At 44.3% G+C, this 24,495-nt stretch overlaps 1 protein-coding gene across 2 annotated transcripts in view; it reads left to right on the forward strand.

The window, feature by feature from the left end:
* LOC139569745 (ryanodine receptor 2-like) overlaps positions 1–24,495 on the forward strand; it is a 39,659-nt gene that overhangs the window by 4,235 nt on the left and 10,929 nt on the right. For both annotated transcript variants that reach the window (XM_071391124.1, XM_071391125.1), the window contains exons 2-11: positions 7,450–7,564; positions 7,867–7,941; positions 8,312–8,451; positions 8,643–9,068; positions 9,391–9,485; positions 9,602–10,147; positions 10,301–10,472; positions 10,602–10,736; positions 19,118–19,292; positions 19,407–19,515. In XM_071391124.1, the coding sequence (XP_071247225.1) occupies positions 10,316–10,472; positions 10,602–10,736; positions 19,118–19,170 (345 nt within the window). In that variant the 5' untranslated portion in view covers positions 7,450–7,564; positions 7,867–7,941; positions 8,312–8,451; ... (2 more) ...; positions 9,602–10,147; positions 10,301–10,315 and the 3' untranslated portion in view covers positions 19,171–19,292; positions 19,407–19,515. The remainder of the gene's footprint in view (positions 1–7,449; positions 7,565–7,866; positions 7,942–8,311; positions 8,452–8,642; positions 9,069–9,390; positions 9,486–9,601; positions 10,148–10,300; positions 10,473–10,601; positions 10,737–19,117; positions 19,293–19,406; positions 19,516–24,495) is intronic.

Genomic DNA, 24,495 nt, shown 5'->3' on the forward strand with positions numbered 1-24,495 from the left:
TGCAGATCCTCTCAAGCTCTGTCGGGTTGGATGGGGAGTGTCACTGCAAAGCTATTTTCTGGTCTCTCCAGAGATGTTCGATTGGGTTCAAGTCCGGGCTCTGGCTGGGCCACTCAAGGACATTCAGAGACTTGTACCGTAGCCACTCCTGTATTGTCTTGGCTGTGTGCTTAGGGTCGTTGTCCTGTTGAAAAGTTAACCTTCACCCCAGTCTTAGGTCCTGAGTGCACTGGAGCATGTTTTCATCAAGGATCTCTCTGTACCTTTCTCCGTTCATCTTTCCCTCAATCTGTTATGCCGATGAATGAGGACCCAAAAGCGACTTAAGAGAAACAGAGTCTTTAATCCAGTCTTAAACAAACAATGACACTCCTGGATATTATCATAGGAAAATCCAAAACAGGAAACTGAAATCCTCTCGTCAGTAGAGAGGAACGACTGGAGACGCGACCACAGACTGCAGGTCGCTTCAGGAAGGCACAGGCCGTAGCTGACATAGACACCTGCTCACACGCAGCATCTGAAGAAGGCAAAAACACGACAGGGCGGAACAAGGACAGAACAGCAAACATCAAACAAGAATCCGACAAGGACAGAAGCGGAAAACAGAGGGAGAAATAGGGACTCTAATCAGAGGGCAAAATAGGGGACAGGTGTGAAAGAGTAAATGAGGTCGTTAGGAGAATGAGAAACAGCTGGGAGCAGGAACGGAACGATAGAGAGAGAGAGCGGGAGAGGGAGAGAGGGAGGAGGAGAGAGAGGGATAGAAAGAGGGAAAGAACCTAATAAGACCAGCAGAGGGAAGCACAGGGACAAGACATGATAATCAATGACAAAACATGACAGTACCCCCCCACTCACCGAGCGCCTCCTGGCGCACTCGAGGAGGAACCCTGGCGGCAACGAAGGAAATCATCAATCAACGAACGGTCCAGCACGTCCCGAGATGGAACCCAACTCCTCTCCTCAGGACCGTAACCCTCCCAATCCACTAAGTACTGGTGACCACGTCCCCGAGAACGCATGTCCATGATCTTCCGTACCTTGTAAATAGGTGCGCCCTCGACAAGGACGGGGGGGGGGGGAGGGAAGACGAACGGGGGCGCGAAGAAAAGGCTTGACACAGGAGACATGGAAGACAGGGTGGACGCGACGAAGATGTCGCGGAAGAAGCAGTCGCACGGCGACAGGATTGACGACCTGAGAGACACGAAACGGACCAATGAACCGCGGAGTCAACTTGCGAGAAGCTGTCGTAAGGGGAAGGTTACGAGTGGAAAGCCACACTCTCTGACCGCGACAATACCTAGGACTCTTAATCCTACGTTTATTGGCGGCTCTCACAGTCTGCGCCCTGTAACGGCAAAGTGCAGACCTGACCCTCCTCCAGGTGCGCTCACAACGTTGGACAAAAGCCTGAGCGGAGGGAACGCTGGACTCGGCGAGCTGGGACGAGAACAGAGGAGGCTGGTACCCAAGACTACTCTGAAACGGAGATAGCCCGGTAGCAGACGAAGGAAGCGAGTTGTGAGCGTACTCAGCCCAGGGGAGCTGTTCTGCCCAAGACGCAGGGTTTCGAAACGAAAGGCTGCGTAATATGCGACCAATCGACTGATTGGCCCTTTCTGCTTGACCGTTAGACTGGGGATGAAACCCGGAAGAGAGACTGACGGAAGCACCAATCAAACGACAGAACTCCCTCCAAAACTGTGACGTGAATTGCGGGCCTCTGTCTGAAACGGCGTCTAACGGGAGGCCATGAATTCTGAACACATTCTCAATGATGATTTGTGCCGTCTCCTTAGCGGAAGGAAGCTTAGCGAGGGGAATGAAATGTGCCGCCTTAGAGAACCTATCGATAACCGTAAGAATCACAGTCTTCCCCGCAGACGATAGGCAGACCGGTAATAAAGTCTAAGGCGATGTGAGACCATGGTCGAGAAGGAATGGGAAGCGGTCTGAGACGACCGGCAGGAGGAGAGTTACCTGACTTAGTCTGCGCGCAGTCTGAACAAGCAGCCACGAAACGGCGCGTGTCACGCTCCTGAGTAGGCCACCAAAACCGCTGGCGAATAGAAGCAAGCGTACCCCGAACGCCGGGGTGGCCAGCTAACTTGGCAGAGTGAGCCCACTGAAGAACAGCCAGACGAGTAGAGACAGGAACGAACAGAAGGTTACTAGGACAAGCGCGCGGCGACGCAGTGTGAGTGAGTGCTTGCTTTACCTGTCTCTCAATTCCCCAGACAGTCAACCCGACAACACGCCCTACAGGGAGAATCCCCTCGGGGTCGGTAGAAGCCACAGAAGAACTAAAGAGACGGGATAAGGCATCAGGCTTGGTGTTCTTATTTCCCGGGCGATAGGAAATCACGAACTCGAAACGAGCGAAAAACAACGCCCAACGAGCTTGACGTGCATTAAGTCGTTTGGCAGAACGGATGTACTCAAGGTTCTTATGGTCAGTCCAAACGACAAAAGGGACGGTCGCCCCCTCCAACCACTGTCGCCATTCGCCTATGGCTAAGCGGATGGCGAGCAGTTCGCGGTTACCCACATCATAGTTGCGTTCCGATGGCGACAGGCGATGAGAAAAGTAAGCGCAAGGATGAACCTTATCGTCAGAATGGAAGCGCTGGGACAGAATGGCTCCCACGCCCACCTCTGAAGCGTCAACCTCGACAATGAATTGTTTAGTGACGTCAGGAGTAACAAGGATAGGAGCGGATGTAAAACGCTTCTTGAGGAGATCAAAAGCTCCCTGGGCGGAACCGGACCACTTAAAGCAAGTCTTGACAGAAGTCAGAGCTGTGAGAGGGGCAGCCACTTGACCGAAATTACGAATGAAACGCCGATAGAAATTAGCGAAACCGAGAAAGCGCTGCAACTCGACACGTGACTTAGGAACGGGCCAATCGCTGACAGCCTGGACCTTAGCGGGATCCATCTGAATGCCTTCAGCGGAAATCACAGAACCGAGAAATGTGACAGAGGAGACATGAAAGGCGCACTTCTCAGCCTTCACGTAGAGACAATTCTCTAAAAGGCGCTGGAGTACACGTCGAACGTGCTGAACATGAATCTCGAGTGACGGTGAAAAAATCAGGATATCGTCAAGGTAAACGAAAACAAAGATGTTCAGCATGTCTCTCAGTACATCATTAACTAATGCCTGAAAGACAGCTGGAGCATTAGCGAGACCGAACGGCAGAACCCGGTATTCAAAATGCCCTAACGGAGTGTTAAACGCCGTTTTCCACTCGTCCCCCTCTCTGATGCGCACGAGATGGTAAGCGTTACGAAGGTCCAACTTAGTAAAGAACCTGGCTCCCTGCAGAATCTCGAAGGCTGACGACATAAGGGGAAGCGGATAACGATTCTTAACCGTTATGTCATTCAGCCCTCGATAATCCACGCAGGGGCGCAGAGTACCGTCCTTCTTCTTAACAAAAAAAAACCCCGCTCCGGCGGGAGAGGAAGAAGGCACCACGGTACCGGCGTCGAGAGAAACAGACAGATAATCCTCGAGAGCCTTACGTTCGGGAGCCGACAGAGAGTATAGTCTACCCCGAGGAGGAGTGGTCCCCGGAAGGAGATCAATACAACAATCATACGACCGGTGAGGAGGAAGAGAGTTGGCTCTGGACCGACTGAAGACCGTGCGCAGATCATGATATTCCTCCGGCACTCCTGTCAAATCACCAGGTTCCTCCTGAGTAGAGGGGACAGAAGAAACAGGAGGGATAGCAGACATTAAACACTTCACATGACAAGAAACGTTCCAGGATAGGATAGAATTACTAGACCAATTAATAGAAGGATTATGACATACTAGCCAGGGATGACCCAAAACAACAGGTGTAAAAGGTGAACGAAAAATCAAAAAGGAAATGGTCTCACTGTGGTTACCAGATACTGTGAGGGTTAAAGGTAGTGTCTCACATCTGATACTGGGGAGAAGACTACCATCTAAGGCGAACATGGGCGTGGGCTTCCCTAACTGTCTGAGAGGAATGTCATGTTTCCGAGCCCATGCTTCGTCCATAAAACAACCCTCAGCCCCTGAGTCTATCAAGGCACTGCAGGAAGCAGCCGAACCGGTCCAGCGTAGATGGACCGACAAGGTAGTACAGGATCTTGATGGAGAGACCTGAGTAGTAGCGCTCACCAGTAGCCCTCCGCTTACTGGTGAGCTCTGGCCTTTTACTGGACATGACATGACAAAATGTCCAGCAGAACCGCAATAGAGGCAAAGGCGGTTGGTGATTCTCCGTTCCCTCTCCTTAGTCGAGATGCGAATACCTCCCAGCTGCATGGGCTCAGTCTCTGAGCCGGTGGGAGGAGATGGTTGAGATGCGGAGAGGGGAAACACCGTTAACGCGAGCTCTCTTCCACGAGCTCGGTGACGAAGATCTACCCGTCGTTCTATGCGGATGGCGAGTGCAATCAAAGAGTCCACGCTGGAAGGAACCTCCCGGGAGAGAATCTCATCCTTAACCTCAGCGTGGAGTCCCTCCAGAAAACGAGCGAGCAACGCCGGCTCGTTCCAGTCACTGGATGCAGCAAGAGTGCGAAACTCTATAGAGTAATCCGTTATGGATCGATCACCTTGACATAGGGAAGTCAGGGCCCTGGAAGCCTCCTTCCCAAAAACTGAACGATCAAAAACCCGTATCATCTCCTCTTTAAAGTTCTGATAAACGTTAGAACACTCAGCCCTTGCCTCCCAGATAGCTGTGCCCCACTCCCGAGCCCGACCAGTAAGGAGTGATATGACGTAAGCGATCCGAGCTCTCTCTCTTGAGTATGTGTTGGGCTGGAGAGAGAACACAATATCACACTGGATGAGAAAGGAGCGACACTCAGTGGGCTGCCCAGAGTAACATGGTGGGTTATTAACCCTAGGTTCCGGAGACTCGGAAGACCAGGAAGTAGCTGGTGGCACGAGACGAAGACTCTGAAACTGTCCTGAGAGATCGGAGACCTGAGCGGCCAGGGTCTCAACGGCATGACGAGCAGCAAACAATTCCTGCTCGTGTCTGCCGAGCATTGCTCCCTGGAACTCGACGGCAGTGTTGCGAGAATCCGTAGTCGCTGGGTCCATTCTTGGTCGGATTCTTCTGTTATGCCGATGAATGAGGACCCAAAAGCGACTTAAGAGAAACAGAGTCTTTAATCCAGTCTTAAACAAACAATGACACTCCTGGATATTATCATAGGAAAATCCAAAACAGGAAACTGAAATCCTCTCGTCAGTAGAGAGGAACGACTGGAGACGCGACCACAGACTGCAGGTCGCTTCAGGAAGGCACAGGCCGTAGCTGACATAGACACCTGCTCACACGCAGCATCTGAAGAAGGCAAAAACACGACAGGGCGGAACAAGGACAGAACAGCAAACATCAAACAAGAATCCGACAAGGACAGAAGCGGAAAACAGAGGGTGAAATAGGGACTCTAATCAGAGGGCAAAATAGGGGACAGGTGTGAAAGAGTAAATGAGGTCGTTAGGAGAATGAGAAACAGCTGGGAGCAGGAACGGAACGATAGAGAGAGAGAGCGGGAGAGAGGGAGGAGGAGAGAGAGGGATAGAAAGAGGGAAAGAACCTAATAAGACCAGCAGAGGGAAGCACAGGGACAAGACATGATAATCAATGACAAAACATGACACAATCCTGACTAGTCTCCCAGTCCCTGCCGCTGAAAACATTCCAACAACATGATGCTGTCACCACCATGCTTCACCGTAAGGATGGTGCCAGGTTTCCTCCAGACGTAATGCTTGGCATTCAAGCCAAAGAGTTAAATCTTGGTTTCATCAGACCAGAGAATCTTGTTTCTCTTGGTCTGAGAATCCTTTAGGTTCCTTTTGGCAAACTCCAAACGGGCTGTCATGTGCCCTTTACTGAGTTGCTTCAGGCTGTCCAGTCTACCATAAACGCCTGTTTGGTGGAGTGCTACAGAGATGGTTGTCCTTCTGGAAGGTTTTCCCTCCTCCACAGACGAACTCTGGTACTCTGTCAGTGACCATTGGGTTCTTGGTCACCTCCCTAACCAAGACCCTTATTTCCCGATTGCTCAGTTTGGCCAGGCTGCCAGCTCTAGGAAGAGTCTTGGTGGTTCTAAACTTCTTCCATTTTAGAATGATGGAGGCCACTGTGTTCTTGGGGACCTTCAGTGCTGCAGAAATGTTTTGGTACCCTTCCCCAGATTTGTGCCTTGACAGAATCCTGTCTCGGAGCTCTATGAGCAATTCCTTCGAAAATCATGGCTTTTGTTTTGCTTTGACATGCCCTGTGGGACCTTATATAGACAGGTGTTTGCCTTTCCAAGTCATGTCCAATCAATTGAATTTACCACAGGTGGACTCCAATCAAATTGTAGAAACATCTCAAGGATGATCAATGGAAACAGGACGCACTTGAGTTCAATTTCAAGTCTCATAGCAAAGGGTCTGAATACTTATGTAAAACATTTCCAAAAAACTGTTTTAGCTTTGTCATTATGGGGTATTGTGTGTAGATTGATAAGGAACATGTTTAATTTAATCAGTTTTAGAATAAGGCTGTAACGTAACAAATGTGGAAAAGTCAAGGGGTCTGAATACTTTCCCAATGCACTGTAAGTCTTACCTTCTCCTTTACAGTGGACAGTGTCCAGGTGTCCACTTATACAATCCTCAACTTGGCAATAGGGTATTTCTGTTTTTTTTAAATGCAAACATTTCTAAAAACCTGTTTTTGCTTGGTCATTATGGAGTATTGTGTGTAGATTGAATCTATTTTTGTTGTTGATTTCATCCATTTTAGAATAAGGCTGCAATGTAACAAAATGTGGAAAAAGGGAAGGGTTCTGACTACTTTCTGAATGCACGGTATCTACCTTTGTCTGTTGTAAGATTTTACATTTAAATTTAAGCTACATCTACCTCAATTACCTCGTACCCTTGCACATCGACTCAGTACTGGTATCCCTTGTATATAGCCAAGTTATCGTTACTCATTGTGTATATATTATTACTTTCATTATTATGTGTTTTACCTTTCTATTATTTCTCTATTTTCTTTCTCTCTGTATTGCCCATCAGTAATTGATTTGATTTGCTGCTAATATTAATTGCGCTTATCACTGATAAACTCTCAATCTCTCCAAAAACTCTTGTCCAGTCCACTTAGCAGTCAGATTTTAGTAACAGAGATAATTTAGTGTCATATTGTTTTAGTCAACTGAAATTAAAAATAATTTTAGTTTAGGTATAGTTTTTTCTGGGTTTATTTAGTCAGTTATAGTCTTGACAATTGCAACTGACTAATATTTTAGTTAACATTTTCCTTGACGAAATTAACACTGTGTCTAAGTTAGTTTTACTGTATCAAATACATTCTGATTTCAGGTGAAAACAACTAGCTCAAAATATTTTTGCAATGTGTTCTGTGCCCCTGCCAATGTCAGGATGATGAGGTGGTCTTGCAGTGCATCTTTATGTCCCAGCAGGAACAAGCTGTGTCTGGCTCCTGAGGGCTTTGGTTGCAGACTCTGCTGTCTGGAGTCCAACTCCAGTTGCAAGGTAAAACTTCATCCCACAGCATGATAGTTGGAATCAGAGGATGCCAGATCAGAGGATTGATAAGAGACTGATTCGTCTGAAATGTGTGCACTGTGTACCCCAGAATGTTCCTCCAGACGTGTCGGTGTGTGCCTCTGTGCTGGTCCAGTGTCTGTCTGTCAGAGCTCTGCAGGAGATGTTGGCTAACAGGGAGGACCAACAGCTTGGGTCTCATTCCAATATGATATGTTGCCTAACTATAAGGGATCGATTAAGTCATGGTTTTGTTAGAATAAGATCCCTAGTAATGTTATGTTGTGCAGGCTGGACAGGGAGGTGGTTATCGCATCGTCCTCTACGATCATGCTGCACTGTTCCTACACTCCTACAGCAGGATGGTGAGTGTTCTCAACCAATCACAGTGTCTCTCTGAATAACTAAGACGTGTCATTTGGCTGTATCAATCTCACGAGGGCAGTCATGTGATTGATTATACAGTTTATTCCTGTCATAAGGGGTTGTTCATTGTTTAAATGGATCTTCCTACGTTTTCTTCTCCTTCAGTATCTTTGTTTGTCCACATCCCAGTCTTTGACAGATAAGCTAGCATTTGATGTTGGCCTGCAGGATGATAAAACAAGTATTTTGCATCATTGTAATGATGTGTAGATATTCGTTTTGATGATGTTCAGATATCATTTTTCAGTAGGCCTATGAGTAGTATGTCCTCTGTTCTGGCAATCAACCAAACAAATGACCTATGTCCAGGTGAGGCATGTTGGTGGACTATTCCCCCTACCTCCAAGAAGAGGTCAGAGGAGGAGAAGGTCCATGCCGGGGACGAGCTCATACTGGTCAGTGTGTCATGAAGAGATACAGTGACATGCCATGCAAGGCAGACAACGCAGGTAACCTTCGAAGAGGAGGGAAGTAGTTAACATGATAATGTTAGAATAAACTTCAATAATGTCTGATATAGACCCCACAATAATAACAGCCACTTTATGGATGGTTTATTTAGAAACAGTTTCCATTATGTGAAATCCTTTTTAAATCCTGATAATCTCTCTCTTCATCCTCTTCCTCCTTGTGGATGCAGCCTTCCAGCAGACCCTCTGGAGTGTCACCTCCATCTTCTCCTGGAGTGGAGTTGCTCAAGGCACGTTGCCTCTTTCTGTCATTACAGAGAACACAACCTATCGGTCAAGGACAAAATGCAACTGCTGCAATTTTGGGAATGTCTATGGGATATCGTAGGGTATCTGAAGGGCGGGGACACGTTGAGGCTGCTGATTGGACACACAGGGGAGTGTCTGACTGGCCCGTCTACAGAGCAGGAGAGGAGCAGTCAAACCCATACACATATCGAACACCAACAAGCATTTTGATGATTTCAATTCTGCCAATCATTCACTCATGTAAGCTTGTGCTCTCTATCTCATGTCAACAGGGCAGTGCACTATGAGGGTGGAGCACTGTCCAGTCATGCCTGCTCTCTCTAGAGGCTGGAGATACTGCGTGTTGAGTAAGTCTGTCACATCTCTTTCTCATACCCCTCATACACGCCCCATAAGATGCAGCCATGTGCAGCCATGTGCATCTGTGTTTGTTAAAGATGCGCTCACTTGTATTTGGTCCAGTGAGGTGGTAGCGGTAAGAGGAGAAGTAATACTGTTTGCAAACTGCAAAAATATTCATAGGATCTATGTGCAGACAGCATTCCTCCCTCCTCTTACTGCTATTACCATAGCTCCATGCACTTATTGCATGCTGACTGAACTCTAGCTGATTGAGCAGTAGCCATACACGCTGGGGTCAGCCATTCCGTCTCCACCATGTCACCACAGGGAGGTACCTGAGTCTGACCGAGGAGAGAGGCCTTCACCTGATGGACAGGGGGAGGGCCGACGTCAGGTCCATATCCTGCTGCCGACCCTCCAAGGTCAGAGGACGAATTATCTGTTCTTTGTCTACCCCGAACACATAGGCAAAATCTGATACCCAGTGGTATTGATTGGTAAATTGTTGATGTTGATTAGAATCACATTTCCACATTAGTCTTTAGTAGAAGCTGAAGTGTGGGCCAAAGAAGCACATAGATGGTATGGCTGCCACGGTGATCAAGTATGAAGACTCCATGTCCTACGTCCAGCATGTGGACTCTGGTCTGTAGCTCACCTACTAAGCCATCAATGCCAAGTTTGTACGCTTGGGAGGGGTGCAGCACAAGGTAATAGAATGTATTTTTCCAGTACTGATTTCTGCTGAACTTCATTACACCGTAGGCTTACTCAGTATTTGAGTCATTACTTTGACATGTGCTTATTTTCCCATCTTTAATTTGTTGACTTTTTGTGTGTACTGTGTACTGTATTGTGTTTTGTTGTCACATTGTCCCATGACCTTTTCTCTTGGTCATTATGCACAGTGAGTGTCACATGGATGACGGTCTGAGCCTGTCCCTTTATCATAGAGAGGAGTCCCACACAACCAGACTCATCCTCAGCACAGTCCTCTTCTTCACACACTTCATCAGACAGGCCACCACACAGCCATCTAGGGAACCTGGCTAACTGGGTTCCCCCAGAGAGGGATTTAGCTGAGGTAACAGTGTGATTGGTTGAGTAAAGAGTGTAAATGATGGAGCCATTGTGTAGTTTGTGAACATTTGGGCTCATTTAGCAAGGCCTGGACAAAAAATCTATACATTTGGAAATGCAGAAATGGTTGATTGAATGTTGTCAATCTTCTCTCAAGTTTTTAGGAGACTTGATGGTCTGTCAGCGGGGGAACGTTCCCTCTTTCAACCTGCCACTAGAAACAGTGGGCCTGAGTCTGCAGGATCTGATTGCCTACTTCCAGACACCTGGGGAGGGGCTAGGACCTGAGGCTAAGCAGAAAAGTGTGCGAGCACTGAAGAACAGTGGAGGTAATGGTGATTTATTTAGCCTTGAATCTACTGTCCCCAGAATAGCCACGACAAAATACGTTTTCTGTATTTGTATGTTTTTGTTTGAAAGTTTGCTATTTTAACACATAATATTTCTTTCTCTCTCAGGGGGTCATCAGGTTTGGTCCTTAACTGCATTGACCATTTACACCAGTACAGCAAGGCAACTCATTTTGCTAAGCTGCTGGGAAAAGGCAGCAGATGAGTGGGAGAACATCCTCAACTACTTCTATGAGCTACCAGGTGAGAATGACCCACTCAGCATGAAATACATTCACTGTAGTGGACAGTAATATGTGTATATAAACTCAGCAAAAAAAGAAACATCCTCTCACTGTCAACTGCACTTATTTTCAGCAAACTGTAAAAATGTGTATGATCATAACAAGATTCAACAACTGAGACATAAACTGAACAAGTTCCACAGACATGTGACTAACATAAATGGAATAATGTGTCCATGAACAAAGGTGGGGTCAAAATCAAAAGTAACAGTCAGCATCTGGTGTGGCCACCAGCTGCATTAAGTACTGCAGTGCATCTCCTCCTCATGGACTGCACCATATTTGCCAGTTCTTGCTGTGAGATGTTACCCCACTCTTCCACCAAGGCACCTGCAAGTTACCTGAGATTTCTGTGGGGAATGGCCCTAGCCCTCACTTTCCAATCCAACAGGTCCCAGACGTGCTCAATGGGATTGAGATCCGGGCTCTTCGCTGGGTCATGGCAGAACATTGACATTCCTGTCTTGCAGGAAATCACACACAGAACGAGCAGTATGGCTGGCGGCATTGTCATGCTGGAGGGTCATGTCAGGATGAGCCTGCAGGAAGGGTACCACATGAGGGAGGAGGATGTCTTCCTAGTAACGCACAGCGTTGAGTTTGCCTGCAATGACAACAAGCTCAGTCCGATGATGGTGTGACACACCGCCCCAGACCATGACGGACCCTCCACCTCCAAATTAATCCTATAACGCTCATTCCTTCGACGATAAATGCGAATCCGACCATCACTCCTGGTGAGACAAAACCGCGAATTCAGTGAAGAGCATTTTTTGCCAGTCCTGTCTGGTACAGCAACAGTTGGTTTGTGCCCATAGGCGAAGTTGTTGCCGGTGATGTCTGGTGAGGACCTGCCTTACAACAGGCCAACAAGCCCTCAGTCCATCCTCTCTCAGCCTATTGTGGACAGTCTGAGCACTGATGTAGGGATTGTGCATTCCTGGTGTAACTCGGGCAGCTGTTGTTGCCATCCTGTAGCTGTCCCGCAGGTGTGATGTTCGGATGTACCGATCTTGTGCAGGTGTTGTTACACATGGTCTACCACTGCGCGGATGATCAGCTGTCCGTCCTGTCTCCCTGTAGCGCTGTCTTAGGCGTCTCACAGTACGGACATTGCAATTTATTGTCCTGACCACATCTGCAGTCCTCATGCCTCCTTGCAGCCTAAGGCACTTTCACGCAGATGAGTCAGTAGAAAGGCCTCTTTAGTGTCCTAAGTTTTCATAACTGTGACCTTAATTGCCTACCGTCTGTAAGCTGTTAGTGTCTTAACGACCATTCCACAGGTGCATGTTCATTAATTGTTTATGGTTCATTGAACAAGCATGGGAAACAGTGTTTAACCCCTTCCCAATGAAGATCTGTGAAGTTATTTGGATTTTTATGAATTATCTTTGAAAGACAGGGTCCTGAAAAAGGGACGTTTCTTTTTTTGCTGAGTTTATAGTAGGCTATATGATATTATAAACTAGGTGGTTCGATTCCTGAATGCTGAAAGCCGTGGTATATCCGACCATAAACCATGGGTATGACATCTATTTTTACTGCTCCAATTATGTTGTTAACCGGTTTATAATAGTTCTGGGGTTTGTGATACTGAATATGACCAATACACCAGTAGTGGAAAAAGTACCCAGTTGTCATACTAAGTAAAAGTAAAAGTTACCCAGTAAAATACTACTTGAGTAAAAGTCCAAAAGCATTGGTTCTAAATATACTTAAGTATCAAAAGTAAATGTAATTGATCAAATATACTTAATTATAAATAATTTCAAATTCCTTATATTAAGCAAAGCAGACAGCACCATTTTAATGTTTTTAAAATGTATGGATAGCCAGGGGCACACTCCAACACACACATCATTTACAAATGATGCATTTGTGTTTAATGAGTCCACCAGATAAGAGGCAGTAGAGATGACAACGTATTCTCTTGATAATTGTGTGAATTGGACAATTTTCCTGTCCTGTTAAGCATTCAAAATGTGACGAGTACTTTTGGGTGTCAAGGAAAATGTAGGGAGTAAAGTCAGTGCATTTCAACCAGCATCTGTGACAACCTGCTACCAGAGCGAAACCTGCTTCTCCAGACTTGCCTTGTCAACCAGGTCACCAGGTACACAACCATTAATAACCCTCTGACTCACACTGAAATGTCCATTCTTTACTCACATAGGCCTACATTACTTTCCAAGTATTGCCAGTTGTAATCTAGTTAGTTATGTTGCAACATTTCCTCCATCTTGTGCCAATATCAGTTTTTTTTTCAAATCTGGCTTCCAATAGTTTATATTTTTTTCTAAGAGATTGTCAGTTGCATAAGGTTTTACAAGGTTTTGTATAGCTTACCTATCATATTAATATTATTTTCTGACTGAAATAGATTTCCCTCAAGATTTCTCATTTTGTGATTCGACATGTTGTGTTAAAAAAACGTTTAAATTAAAAAATACGTTTTTTGTTTTTTTCCCAACTTTATTTAACCAGGTAGGCAAGTTGAGAACAAGTTCTCATTTACAACTGCGACCTGGCCAAGATAAAGCAAAGCCAAAACCAAAACAGCAATGGACAAGGCATATTGACATTAGGGAGAGGCATGCGTAGTCGAGTGATCATGGGGTCTAGTGAGTAGCTAGGTGGGCTGGAGACACGGCGATTCAGACAGCTAGTGGGCCGGGGCTAGCAGGCTGGCAGAAGGGCCTTAGGGGGACCTCGCGACGGAAGAGTCTGTTGTAGCCCCCTCGTGCGGTTACGTCGGCAGACCAGTCGTAATGGATCGGTAGGGATCCGTGTAGTAAAAGGGTCCAGGTCAATTGGCAAAATAGGTATTGTAGCCCAAGAGTTTGGCTGATGGACCTCTTCAGCTAACAGTCCGATATGCTCTAGACAGCTAGCGGGCCGCGGCTAGCAGGCTAACAGATGGGCATTCAGGGGACGTCGCGACGGAGGAGCCTGTTGAAAACCCCTTCGTGCGGATTACGTCGGTAGTCCAGTACTGATGGATCGGCGGGGCTCTGTATTGGCAGTAAAAGCGGCCCAGTCCAAATGGCAATTGTAGCCCAAGGAGTGGCTGATGGACCTCTTCAGCTAGCCGGGAGATGGGCCTAGCATAGGCTAGCTCCAGGCTAATTGGTGCTTGCTTCGGAACAGAGACGTTTGCCAGGAGTAGCCACTCGGATAGTAACTAGCTAGCTGCGATGATCCAGGTGAAAAGGTTCAGAGCTTGCGGTAGGAATCCGGAGATGTGGAGAAAAAGAAGTCCGATATGCTCTGGGATGAATCGCACTGTGCAGACTGGCAGGAGTTGTATGGGCTAAAGGTTAGCTGATGACCGTTAGCAGTGGCTAGCTGACAACTAGCTATTATTTAGTTAGCTGGCTAGCTGCTGTTGGGGGTTCCGGTTCTAAAGTAAAGAAAATAGCAGATCCATACCACATTGGGTGAGGCGGGTTGCAGGAGAGTATGTTGAAGTTGCGGTTAAAAAAAAAAATATATATATATACGAAATATATGCGAAGAAAAAAAAATATATACACGGGACATGACAAGATGAAGACAAAGACGCCTGACTGCTACGCCATCTTGGATCATTTTAAGTTGAATGTATTTGAAAATATCTACCTACATTGGTCAATCCAAAATGTATTTTTAAAAATGTGATGGAAATAAATGTACCAAGTCATTTACGGTTTCTATGCCTTTAGTTTTCCATGTGTGCAAATTTTACGATGAGTTCTGAAAAACTATCCAAGAATTGTTCCTTTAGGTTGTGTTTCTAGGGAGTGACATTGGTTCTTGTAAAATAAGCCTTGGGTAGCGAGTTGATACAGATCCAAGTCTGGAAGGTTAAAACCACCCTCCTTTTTACTAGATGAATTGTATTTGCCCATATGATGTCTGTTATGACCAATAATACTTTTTTTAAAGAATGTCTTCGCTTGGGTAATTGTTATTACCGAAAATAAATACAAAAACGTTGGGAGCCATCAAATCAAACCTTATTTGTCACATGCGCCGAATACAACAAGTGTAGACCTTACCGTGAAATGCTTACTTACAAGCCCTTAATCAACAGTGCAGTTCCAGAAGAGTTAAGAACATATTTAAAATAAACTAAAGTAAAACATAATAAAAAGTAACACAATAACATAACAATAATGAGGCTATATACAGGGGGTACCGGTACCGAGTCAGGTGAAGGGACTATGAATATATAATAAACAGCGAGAAGTGGCAGTGTACAAAACATATGGAGGGGGGGGGGGTCAATGTAATAGTCCGTTGGCCATTTGATTCATTGTTCAGCAGTCTTATGGCTTCGGGGTAGAAGCTGTTAACCTCACTAGGGTATGTGGGACGGTAGCGTCCCACCTCGTCAACAGCCAGTGAAACTGCAGGCCGCCAAATTCAAAACAACAGAAATCCCAAAATTAAAATTCCTCAAACATACAAGTATTTTACACCATTTTAAAGATACACTTGTTGTAAATCCAGCCACAGTGTCCGATTTCAAAAAGGCTTTACGACGAAAGCACACCAAATGATTATGTTAGGTCAGAGCCTAGTCATAGAAAAACACAGCCATTTTTCCGGCCAAAGAGAGGAATACCATAAAAAGCAGAAATAGAGATAAAATTGATCACTAACCTTTGATGATCTTCATCAGATGACACTCATAGGACTTCATGTTACACAATACATGTATGTTTTGTTTGGTAAAGTTCATATTTATATCCAAAAATCTGAGTTTACATTGGCACGTTATGTTCAGTAGTTCAAAAACATCCGGTGATTTTGCAGAGATCACATCAATTTACAGAATTAATCATAATGAACATTGCTAAAAGATACAACTGTTATGCATGGAATTTTAGATCCACTTCTCCTTAATGCAACCGCTGTGTCAGATTTCAAAAAAACTTTACGGAAAAAGCACACCATGCAATAATCTGTGTACAGCGCTCAGACACAAAACCAAGCCATACAGATATCCGCCATGTTGTGGAGTCAACAGAAGCCAGAAATAGCATTATAAATATTCACTTACCTTTGATGATCTTCAACAGAATGCACTACCAGGAATCCCAGTTCCACAATAAATGTTTGATTTGTTCGATAAAGTCCATAATTTATGTCCAAATACCTCCTTTTTGTTCGCGCGTTTAGTACACAATCCAAACTCACGAAGCGCGGGCAAGTCCAGACGAAAGTTCAGACGAAAAGTCATATTACAGTTCGTAGAAACATGTCAAACGATGTATAGAATCAATCTTTAGGATGTTTTTATCATAAATCTTCAATAATGTTCCAACCGGAGAATTCCTTTGTCTGTAGAAATGCAATGGAACAGAGCTAACTCTCACATTAGCATTGCGTGATCAGCTCATGGCACTCTGGCAGACCTCTGACTCATTCAGCTCCCATTCCCCCTTCATTCACAGTAAAAGCATCAAACAAGGTTCTAAAGGCTGTTGACATCTAGTGGAAGCCCTAGGAAGTCCCACATGACCCCATAGACACTGTGTATTCGATAGGCAATGACTTGAAAACTACAAACCTCAGATTTCCCAATTCCTGGTTGGATTTTCTCTCAGGTTTTTGCCTGCCATATGAGTTCTGTTATACTCACAGACATCATTCAAACAGTTTTAGAAACGTCAGAGTGTTTTCTATCCAAATCTACTAATAATATGCATATTCTGGCTTTTATGGATGAGTAGCAGGCAGTTTAATTTGGGCACGCTTTTCATCCAAAATTCCGAATGCTGCCCCCTACCCTAGTGAAGTTAAGGAGCCTTTTGGTCCTAGCCTTGGCACTCCGGTACCGCTTGCTGTGCGGTAGCAAAGAAAACAGTCTATGATTAGGGTGACTGGAGTCTCTGACAATGTTATGGGCTTTCCTCTGACACCGCCTATTATATAGGTTCTGTATTGCAGGAAGCTTGGCCCCAGGGATGTACTGGGCCGTATGCACTACCCTCTGTAGCGCCTTATGGTCAGATGCCGAGGAGTTGCCATACCAGGCGGTGATGCAACCGGTCAGGGCGCTTTCGATGGTGCAGCTTAAGAGCTTTTTGAGATTCTGGGGACCCATGCCAAATCTTTTCAGTCTCCTGAGGGAGAAAATATTTTGTTGTGCCCTCTTCACGACTGTCTTGGTGTGTTTGGACCATGATAGATCGTTGGTAGATTGACCCGCTCCAATACAGCCCTGTTGATGTTAATGGGGGCCTGTTTTCGGCCTGCCTTTTCCTGCAGTCCACAATCAGTTCCTTTGTCTTGTCACATTGAGGGAGAGGTTGTTGTCCTGGCACCACACTGCCAGTTCTCTGACCTCCTCCCTATAGGCTGTCTCATCATTGTCGGTGATCAGGCCTACCACTGTTGTGTCGTCAGCAAACTTAAGGATGGTGTTGGAGTCGTTTTGGCCATGCAGTCGTGGGTGATCAGAGAGTACAGGAGGGGGCTAAGTACACACCCCTGAGGGGCCCCAGTGTTGAGGATCAGAGTGGTAGGCGTGTTGTTGCCTACCCTTACTAACTGGGCGCGGCCCGTCAGGAAGTCAAGGATCCAGTTGCAGAGGGAGGTGTTTAGTCCCAGGGTCTTTAGCTTAGTGATGAGCTTCGTGGGCACTATGGTGTTGAACGCTGAGCTGTAGTCAATGAACAGCATTCTCACATAGCTGTTCATTTTGTCCAGGTGGGAATGGGCAGTGTAGAGTGCGATTGAGATTACATCATCTGTGGATCTGTTGGGGCGGAATGCGAATTGGGGTGGGTCTAGGGTATCCAGGAGGATGCTGTTGATGTGAGCCATGACCAGCCTTTCAAAGCACTTCAAGGCTACCGATGTGAGTGCTACGTATTCATTTAGGCAGGTTACCTTCGCTTCCTTGTGCACAGGGACTATGATGGTCTGCTTGAAACATGTAGGTATTACAGACTCAGTCAGGGAGAGGTTGAAAATGTCAGTGAAGACACTTGCCAGTTGGTCCGCGCATGCTTTGAGTACACTTCCTAGTAATCCATCTGGCCCTGTGGCTTTATGACTGTTGACCTGTTTAAAGGTCTTGCTCACATCGGCACCCGAGAGCGTTATCACACAGTCATCCAGAACAACTGGTGCTCTCGTGCATGCTTCAGTGTTGCTTCCCTCGAAGCGAGCATAGAAGGCATTTAGCTCATCTGGTAGGCTCGCGTCACTGGGCAACTTGTGTCTGGGTTTCCCTTTGTAGTCCGTAATAGTTTTCAAGCCCAGCCACATCCGACGAGCCGGTGTAGTAGGATTCAAACTTAATCCTGTATTGACACTTTGCTTGTTTGATGGATCGTTTAAAGATGGATCATTCTAAGAGGTTTGTTCTACCTGTACGATTTTAATGGAAGATTACTCCATTTAAAGTTATCTTTATACACTACCGGTCAAAAGTTTTAGAACACCTACTCATTCAAGGGTTTTCTTTACTTTTACTGTTCTACATTGTAGATTAATAGTGATGTCATCAAAACTATGAAATAACTCATATGGAATCATGTAGTAACCAAAAAAGTTTTAAACGAATCAAAATATATTTTAGATTTGAGATTCTTCAAATAGCCACCCTTTTCCTTGATGACAGCTTTGCACACTTGGCATTATCTCAACCAGCTTCACGAGGCAGTTACCTGGAATGCATTTCAATTAACAGGTGTGTTTTGTTAAAAGTAAATTTGTGGAATTTCTCTTTGCTTAGTTTCCTCCTGTACTCCTTGTTCACCCACGACTGTGTGGCCACACATGACTCCAACAACATCATTAAGTTTGCCGACGACACAACGGTGGTAGGCATGATCACCGATGATGATGAGACAGCATACAGGGAGGTCAGACACCTGGCAGTGTGGTGCCAGGACAAAAACCTTTCCCTCAACGTCAACAAGACAAAGGAGTTTATTTTAAATTTTTTACTTTTTAACACGGCATTGTCTGGAAAACGCTCGTAAGCAAGCAATTTACTATAAACATAGTCTACACCTCTTGTATTCGGCGAATGTGGCAATTGTTTTCAATTTTATTTATAGTATACTGTTTGCACTGTAATTCTGACTGTCCCCTCTTCAGCTTGATTCAATTAGGCATCCAGTAATGTCAACTGACCTTTAAACATGAGTAAAATCTGTTACGCCCTGATCTGTTTCACCTGTTCCTGTGATTGTCCCCCTCCAGGTGTCGCATATTTTCCCCAGTGTATTTATCCCTGTGTTTCATGTCTCTCTGTGCCAGTTTGTCTTGTATGTTTAGTCTTGTAAGTAAACCAGCGTGTTTTTCCTGTACTCCTTTTTGCTATTCTCCTTTTTCTAGTCCTCCTGGTTTTGACCCTTGCCTGTTTCTGGACTCTGTACCCGCCTGCCTGACCATTCTGCCTGCCTTGACCACAAGCCTGTCTGCCACTGTACCTCCTGGACTCTGATCTGGTTTTGACCTTTTGCCTGTCCACGACCAATCTCTTGCCTACCCCTTTGGATTATTAAACCTTGTAAGACTCCAACCATCTGCCTCCTGTGTCTGCATCTGGGTCTCGCCTTGATAAAATCATTATGGTGCAGAGCATCTGAGTCATGTGAACACTTCTCTCTCACTTCCCACACAGCGACGTGTTGCAGGATGTGGAGAATGACATCATCCACATGGGCCACGCCATCAGGACCTTCTACTCCGCCCTCATCAACCTGCTGGGCCGCTGTGCTCCTGAGATGCACGTGAGTCTGTTTAACCTCCTGATGGGACACTGTCAATAGTCCAATAGTCTAGTGCTGTTTTGTAGGACCACAAATAGCTCCCCTGGGTTTACACTGATTGGCCATGCAGTGATTGACACTGCATACTAATCCAAACTTTATCAGGGTTAAGAATCTATATTTCCTCACTTTTTTGTGTGTCCAAAAAGTAAAGGTTGGTATTATATCAAGCAAATTACTTGACCGCTAAATAATTTGACATTGGCTGCTTCTCTGAGGTCTTTGAAGATCTTGGAGTGAATGGCAGATTTTAAAGGCCCAATGCAGTTAACTTAATTTCCTGTGTTTTATATATATTAACATATATTTCCACACTATGAGAATACTGGAATGCTATTGTGAAAATGATGATAATGCCCTTTTCGTGTAAGAGCTGTTTGAAAAGGCCACCTGCAGTTTCAGCCTATTTTGGTGGGATAGAGTTTTGGCCTGCCTGGTGACATTAGTTAATATACCAATAAGAGAGATGAAGCCAAGATGGCGTCGCTGTGAGGGAGTGTTTTCTCACTTGTCAAAGCAACTTTGAGGGTTAGGTGGTTAATAGTCTAATATATGCTATCAATGTAGCAAGAAACTAACTATAACTTGTTTTAACCACATAGGGCAAGTTTTAGAGTTAGTTTTTGTCAAGTTGAATGGGAAGAGCACGACAGAAAGACAACAGAAGATGGAATATCCAAGCCTCACAGAAGACGACAGGAGTAGGTGGCTACGATGAGAGCCAGAGCAGCATGGATACACTAGATGCTGCAAGCTCAAGCAAGAGGAAAAAAAACTGACCAGGATGAGATCCTTGCAACCGCTTTACCTACCTCAGACCACAAATGTAAAAAAAAGTGAAAGGACATTTCCATGTATTAACTTTTCTCCGCAATCCTCTCCCTGTCTAATAAACAAGGTGCCACGTTATCAAAAGTGTCCATCATAGAGCAGGTTACCGAAGAAACATCAAAGATTGATAATTGTCAGAGACAATCACAAAGTTGAGTAAGAACAAGGAAAAGATAACGTTCCTAGAGAATGAGCTGAAGAAACTGCAATCCCCAAAATAATGAGCTGTGAGAATGTAGCTGAACTTCAAAGGTACTCGTGCAGGTGGAATCTGAAAATCCAAGGTGTAAGAGAGGGAGAGGACATTAGGGAAGCCGTCATTAATATCCTGGCTCCGTGCATCAAAGACAAGCTAAGAGACATGATCGACGTGGTACATTGACTTGGGAAACTAAGATCTGAGGTACCCCCTCGCAATGTCATCCTGCGCTTCACTATGCACCATTACAGGGACATCATCTGAAAAATGGCCTAGGGGAACAAGTTTCTGGACAAGAAGAAGCTCCGCATCAGAGGCTCTGATACCGCAGGATCAGACTGCCAGGGAGAAACTGTGGCCGCTTATACAGAACGCACGACAAGAGGGAAAGAACGCTGGGTTCAAGGGCCCACACGCATTTATCAAAGGAAGAAAGATTACTGGTTCACTCTGACATGAACCACACTTGAACTGGGAGTACTGCCAAGAGTACATTTAATGTACCACCACAAGTAAATTTACTGTTTGAACTACAATTTATGAACACTTGCTAAGAAAAAAAGGGATTTGTTATACTGTTAAACACCGCTACCTCTGCTGACCGTAGTTTTCCGTCAGAGTAACCCTCAAGGTTCAATGTTTGTTTTATTGTTCACATTACTACATCTGTCATCTAGTTTGTCTCTTTTTTTAATGCAGGAGTTTGTTTTCATCTCACTCAATATCGTTAGTCTGAATGCTAGGGGTTTGAGAGATCTTAGTAAAAGGAAAGCCTTATTTTTATATTGTAAATGCAGTAATGTAGATTTTGTCCTTCAGGAAACTCATTTGTGTGAAAGGGATTTGAAAACCACTCTGCTGGTGTTTTGAGACTTATCTACAAGTTTAAAGGTGACATTCTTAAATCCACATCTTCACAGGATGGGAGATGAGTCATAGTAACTGTTAAACTTGACAATGCTATTTTCATCATCTGTAATGTGTATGGCCATAACTCACATGCTCCAATAAGACCCTTTTTTCCCCAATTTACCAGAAAATTACAGGATTTACACAACAAATACTCAGAGGCTTTTCTAATTATTTCAGGGAATTTTAATGAAACACATGACTGTTGATCCTTTTCGTCCTAGAATGATGCAAAGCTCTCAAAATAGCAATATCAACATTATGCAAGGATCTCTGATGCCTGGTGTTATTTCAATCCGGATGCAAAGCGTTATACCTGGACCAACACAACTATGTCACGTAAATCTAGAATAGATTTATTCCTAATTTCCCCCATTTTGTTATAGATGTAGATCATCAGTTGGCTCCCTTTTCTGATCATGATTTGATTTCCCTGAATTTACAAGCTACTAAAAAATCAAAAGGTACTCGAGGGTATTGGAAATTTAAACACTTCTTAAAGATCCTTTTCTCATTGGAAACATAAATGTTAGCTAAATATTTTTTGCAAGAAAGGACTTGAGTCATGGAAGTAGACGGGAATTTTTCAAATATAAAGTCAGTTGTAGCCATTAAATGTGCACCTAAAGAACCTTAGAAAAACAGTTGATGAGGAAGCTTGACAGTTTTCTAAAGAAAGATACTCTATTTCAAAAAGAGTTTGTATTTAAATCTTTACAACTAGAGTTAGAACAGCTTTACACGGATCTGGCAAAGGGTGCCTTGATTGTGTTAGCTGAGTTAATGGCTAGCTCCTCTGAACAACAGTGTCCTGACGAGAGCAGATTTGCTATGCCAGGTGAAATCGAGCCTCATTAGCTCTTTGTTATGGATGTGTCCAAATAAATGTCACTAGTAAGTTAGCCGTAGTAGGCTGGCTAGCAAGCAAGGGATAAGAACGTTGCCAGCCAGTATGGCCATAGAACATTTAGAACAAACGACTGGGCCACATCTTTGGCAACCAAACCGATAGAGCGAACGACCACACGGTTTGGGTAGCAACTGTATACTTGTGTCAGGACTATATCTTGTGGAAGGATGAAATAGTATGAATACAGTTTTTAATTAAAATATTTAAATCATTATTTGAATGTTGGTAACCCGTTGTATAAAAGTGATAATGCCCTTGAAGCCGGTGTTAGAGAGAATATATTGGCACGACTTCATCTCAGGCCTAACAACCCGTGCTAATATATCCTTCAGACACCAGCTTCAAGGGCATTATCACTTAAGCATACTGCCGTGCTCCGAGCATGCAAATTGGAGCACAGGAGCGTGGGAGTACGAGTTAAAATCATAGTATACGAAATGTAGTATGCGAAATGGAGCATGGAGGAGACTTCTCGAATGCGTACTCCACTTGTACATATTTTGAAGCATGCATCGACGCAAGCTTCAACAAAGTATGTAAAGAAATATGATCCAACTACGTAAAAATTACGCAAAACTTCTTAATCAATGGCGACCATTATTTGAGCTGAAGCAATAGAAAATACACTCGCACTTCGAAAAGAAATGTTGCCTATTCACATATCATGTTACCCGACTACAATATTTTATCTTGATACGCGAATAAATACATGCTGTGTTTATTTTGGCATGTTACCTGTCAACATACCGTATATCGCAAGCCCATAAGTCAATAGGGCTAACTGGCTACCTTCTAGTACTATTAGCCACAAAAAAAATGTTAGCAAACTACCCACGAAGAATTGACATCTATGTTGCATAATATTAGTTTTAGATCATTTTTGTCTGTTAAACTATCTGGTTAGCTACATTATTACAATTCACATAACTAGCTGATAGCTGTGAAGTAAAACGGTTGCTTTGTATATATCTTGTTTCGTCTCTGTTCTGTCTGGAAGGGGATTCAGTAAACGGGTAAGTCCATAGGGCTAACTGGCTAGCTAGCCACGAAGAATTGTTAGCTACCCATGAAAAATGTATCTACTTTGCAAAACATTTGTTTTAGGTCATTTTTGCCTGTAACTAGCTAGCTAGGATATTATGATTCACATATCTAGCTTATTATGAAGTAATAACGTTTGCTTTGCATGTCTTGTTTCGTTGTTGTTGCCATTGTCCTGGCTGGAAGAAGGTTCAGTGAATGGGAGGTGAAGAAGTCATGTAATACAGTAGGTGGCGTGTGAGTGCTTCTCAAATGTATTGTTTTATGCATTCTCCATACTGAGAGTGTGGAGCACGGTAGTAAGCATATTGAGAAACACCTTGTATTTCAACATGTTCAGTGTCAGCAGGGCTACACTGACTCGAGTTTGGTTCACAAATTTCTAAACCATACCAAACCGTCTTTGGTATAGCGTCACCATAATACTTAAATTGAGGAAATATTATAATTAGGATATTTTGTCATAAATGACCCCCAGCCTTCAGATGTGAGCTAAACAGTGCATTTGCACTTGAGATGTGTTTTATTAAGGCTATGGATGAGAAAGTTAACTTGTCCTTTCCAAACGTTTATGTCAGTTGTATGCTGCTTTGTGATCTATCAACAGCAAGGGTTGGATTAAATAGGCGCAATATTTTTTTACTGATGCATTTGGCAATATTCATATGTACAAAACAACAAACAAAAGCATTCACTGTGAAAGTTGATACATGTAGGCCATTCATATATAAATTTATCGACTCAGTTAATGTTTTCCTGAGACCAAACTCAGACATTTCTCTCAAAACACAGGGATGTCGATTTGCACGGGACTAGTATTGTCAGAGGTTATTCTGGCAGGAATTGTTACTCTACTAACATGTAAAAATGACTGACATGGTAGATTCGGACGGGACAAAAATGGCAAGTGGTGTTTTGTGCTTGTGCACATAATTACATTACCCGACTTCCCCCAATAAAACTAATCCCGTCCAAATAGGGCTTTAGCTATTTTTGTTTCTGACCATTTTAATTGAACAATGAGGACTTTATTGTTACCTAGAAATGATTT

This window comes from Salvelinus alpinus, chromosome 3 (assembly GCF_045679555.1).
Source record: "Salvelinus alpinus chromosome 3, SLU_Salpinus.1, whole genome shotgun sequence".
Taxonomy (NCBI): domain Eukaryota; kingdom Metazoa; phylum Chordata; class Actinopteri; order Salmoniformes; family Salmonidae; genus Salvelinus; species Salvelinus alpinus.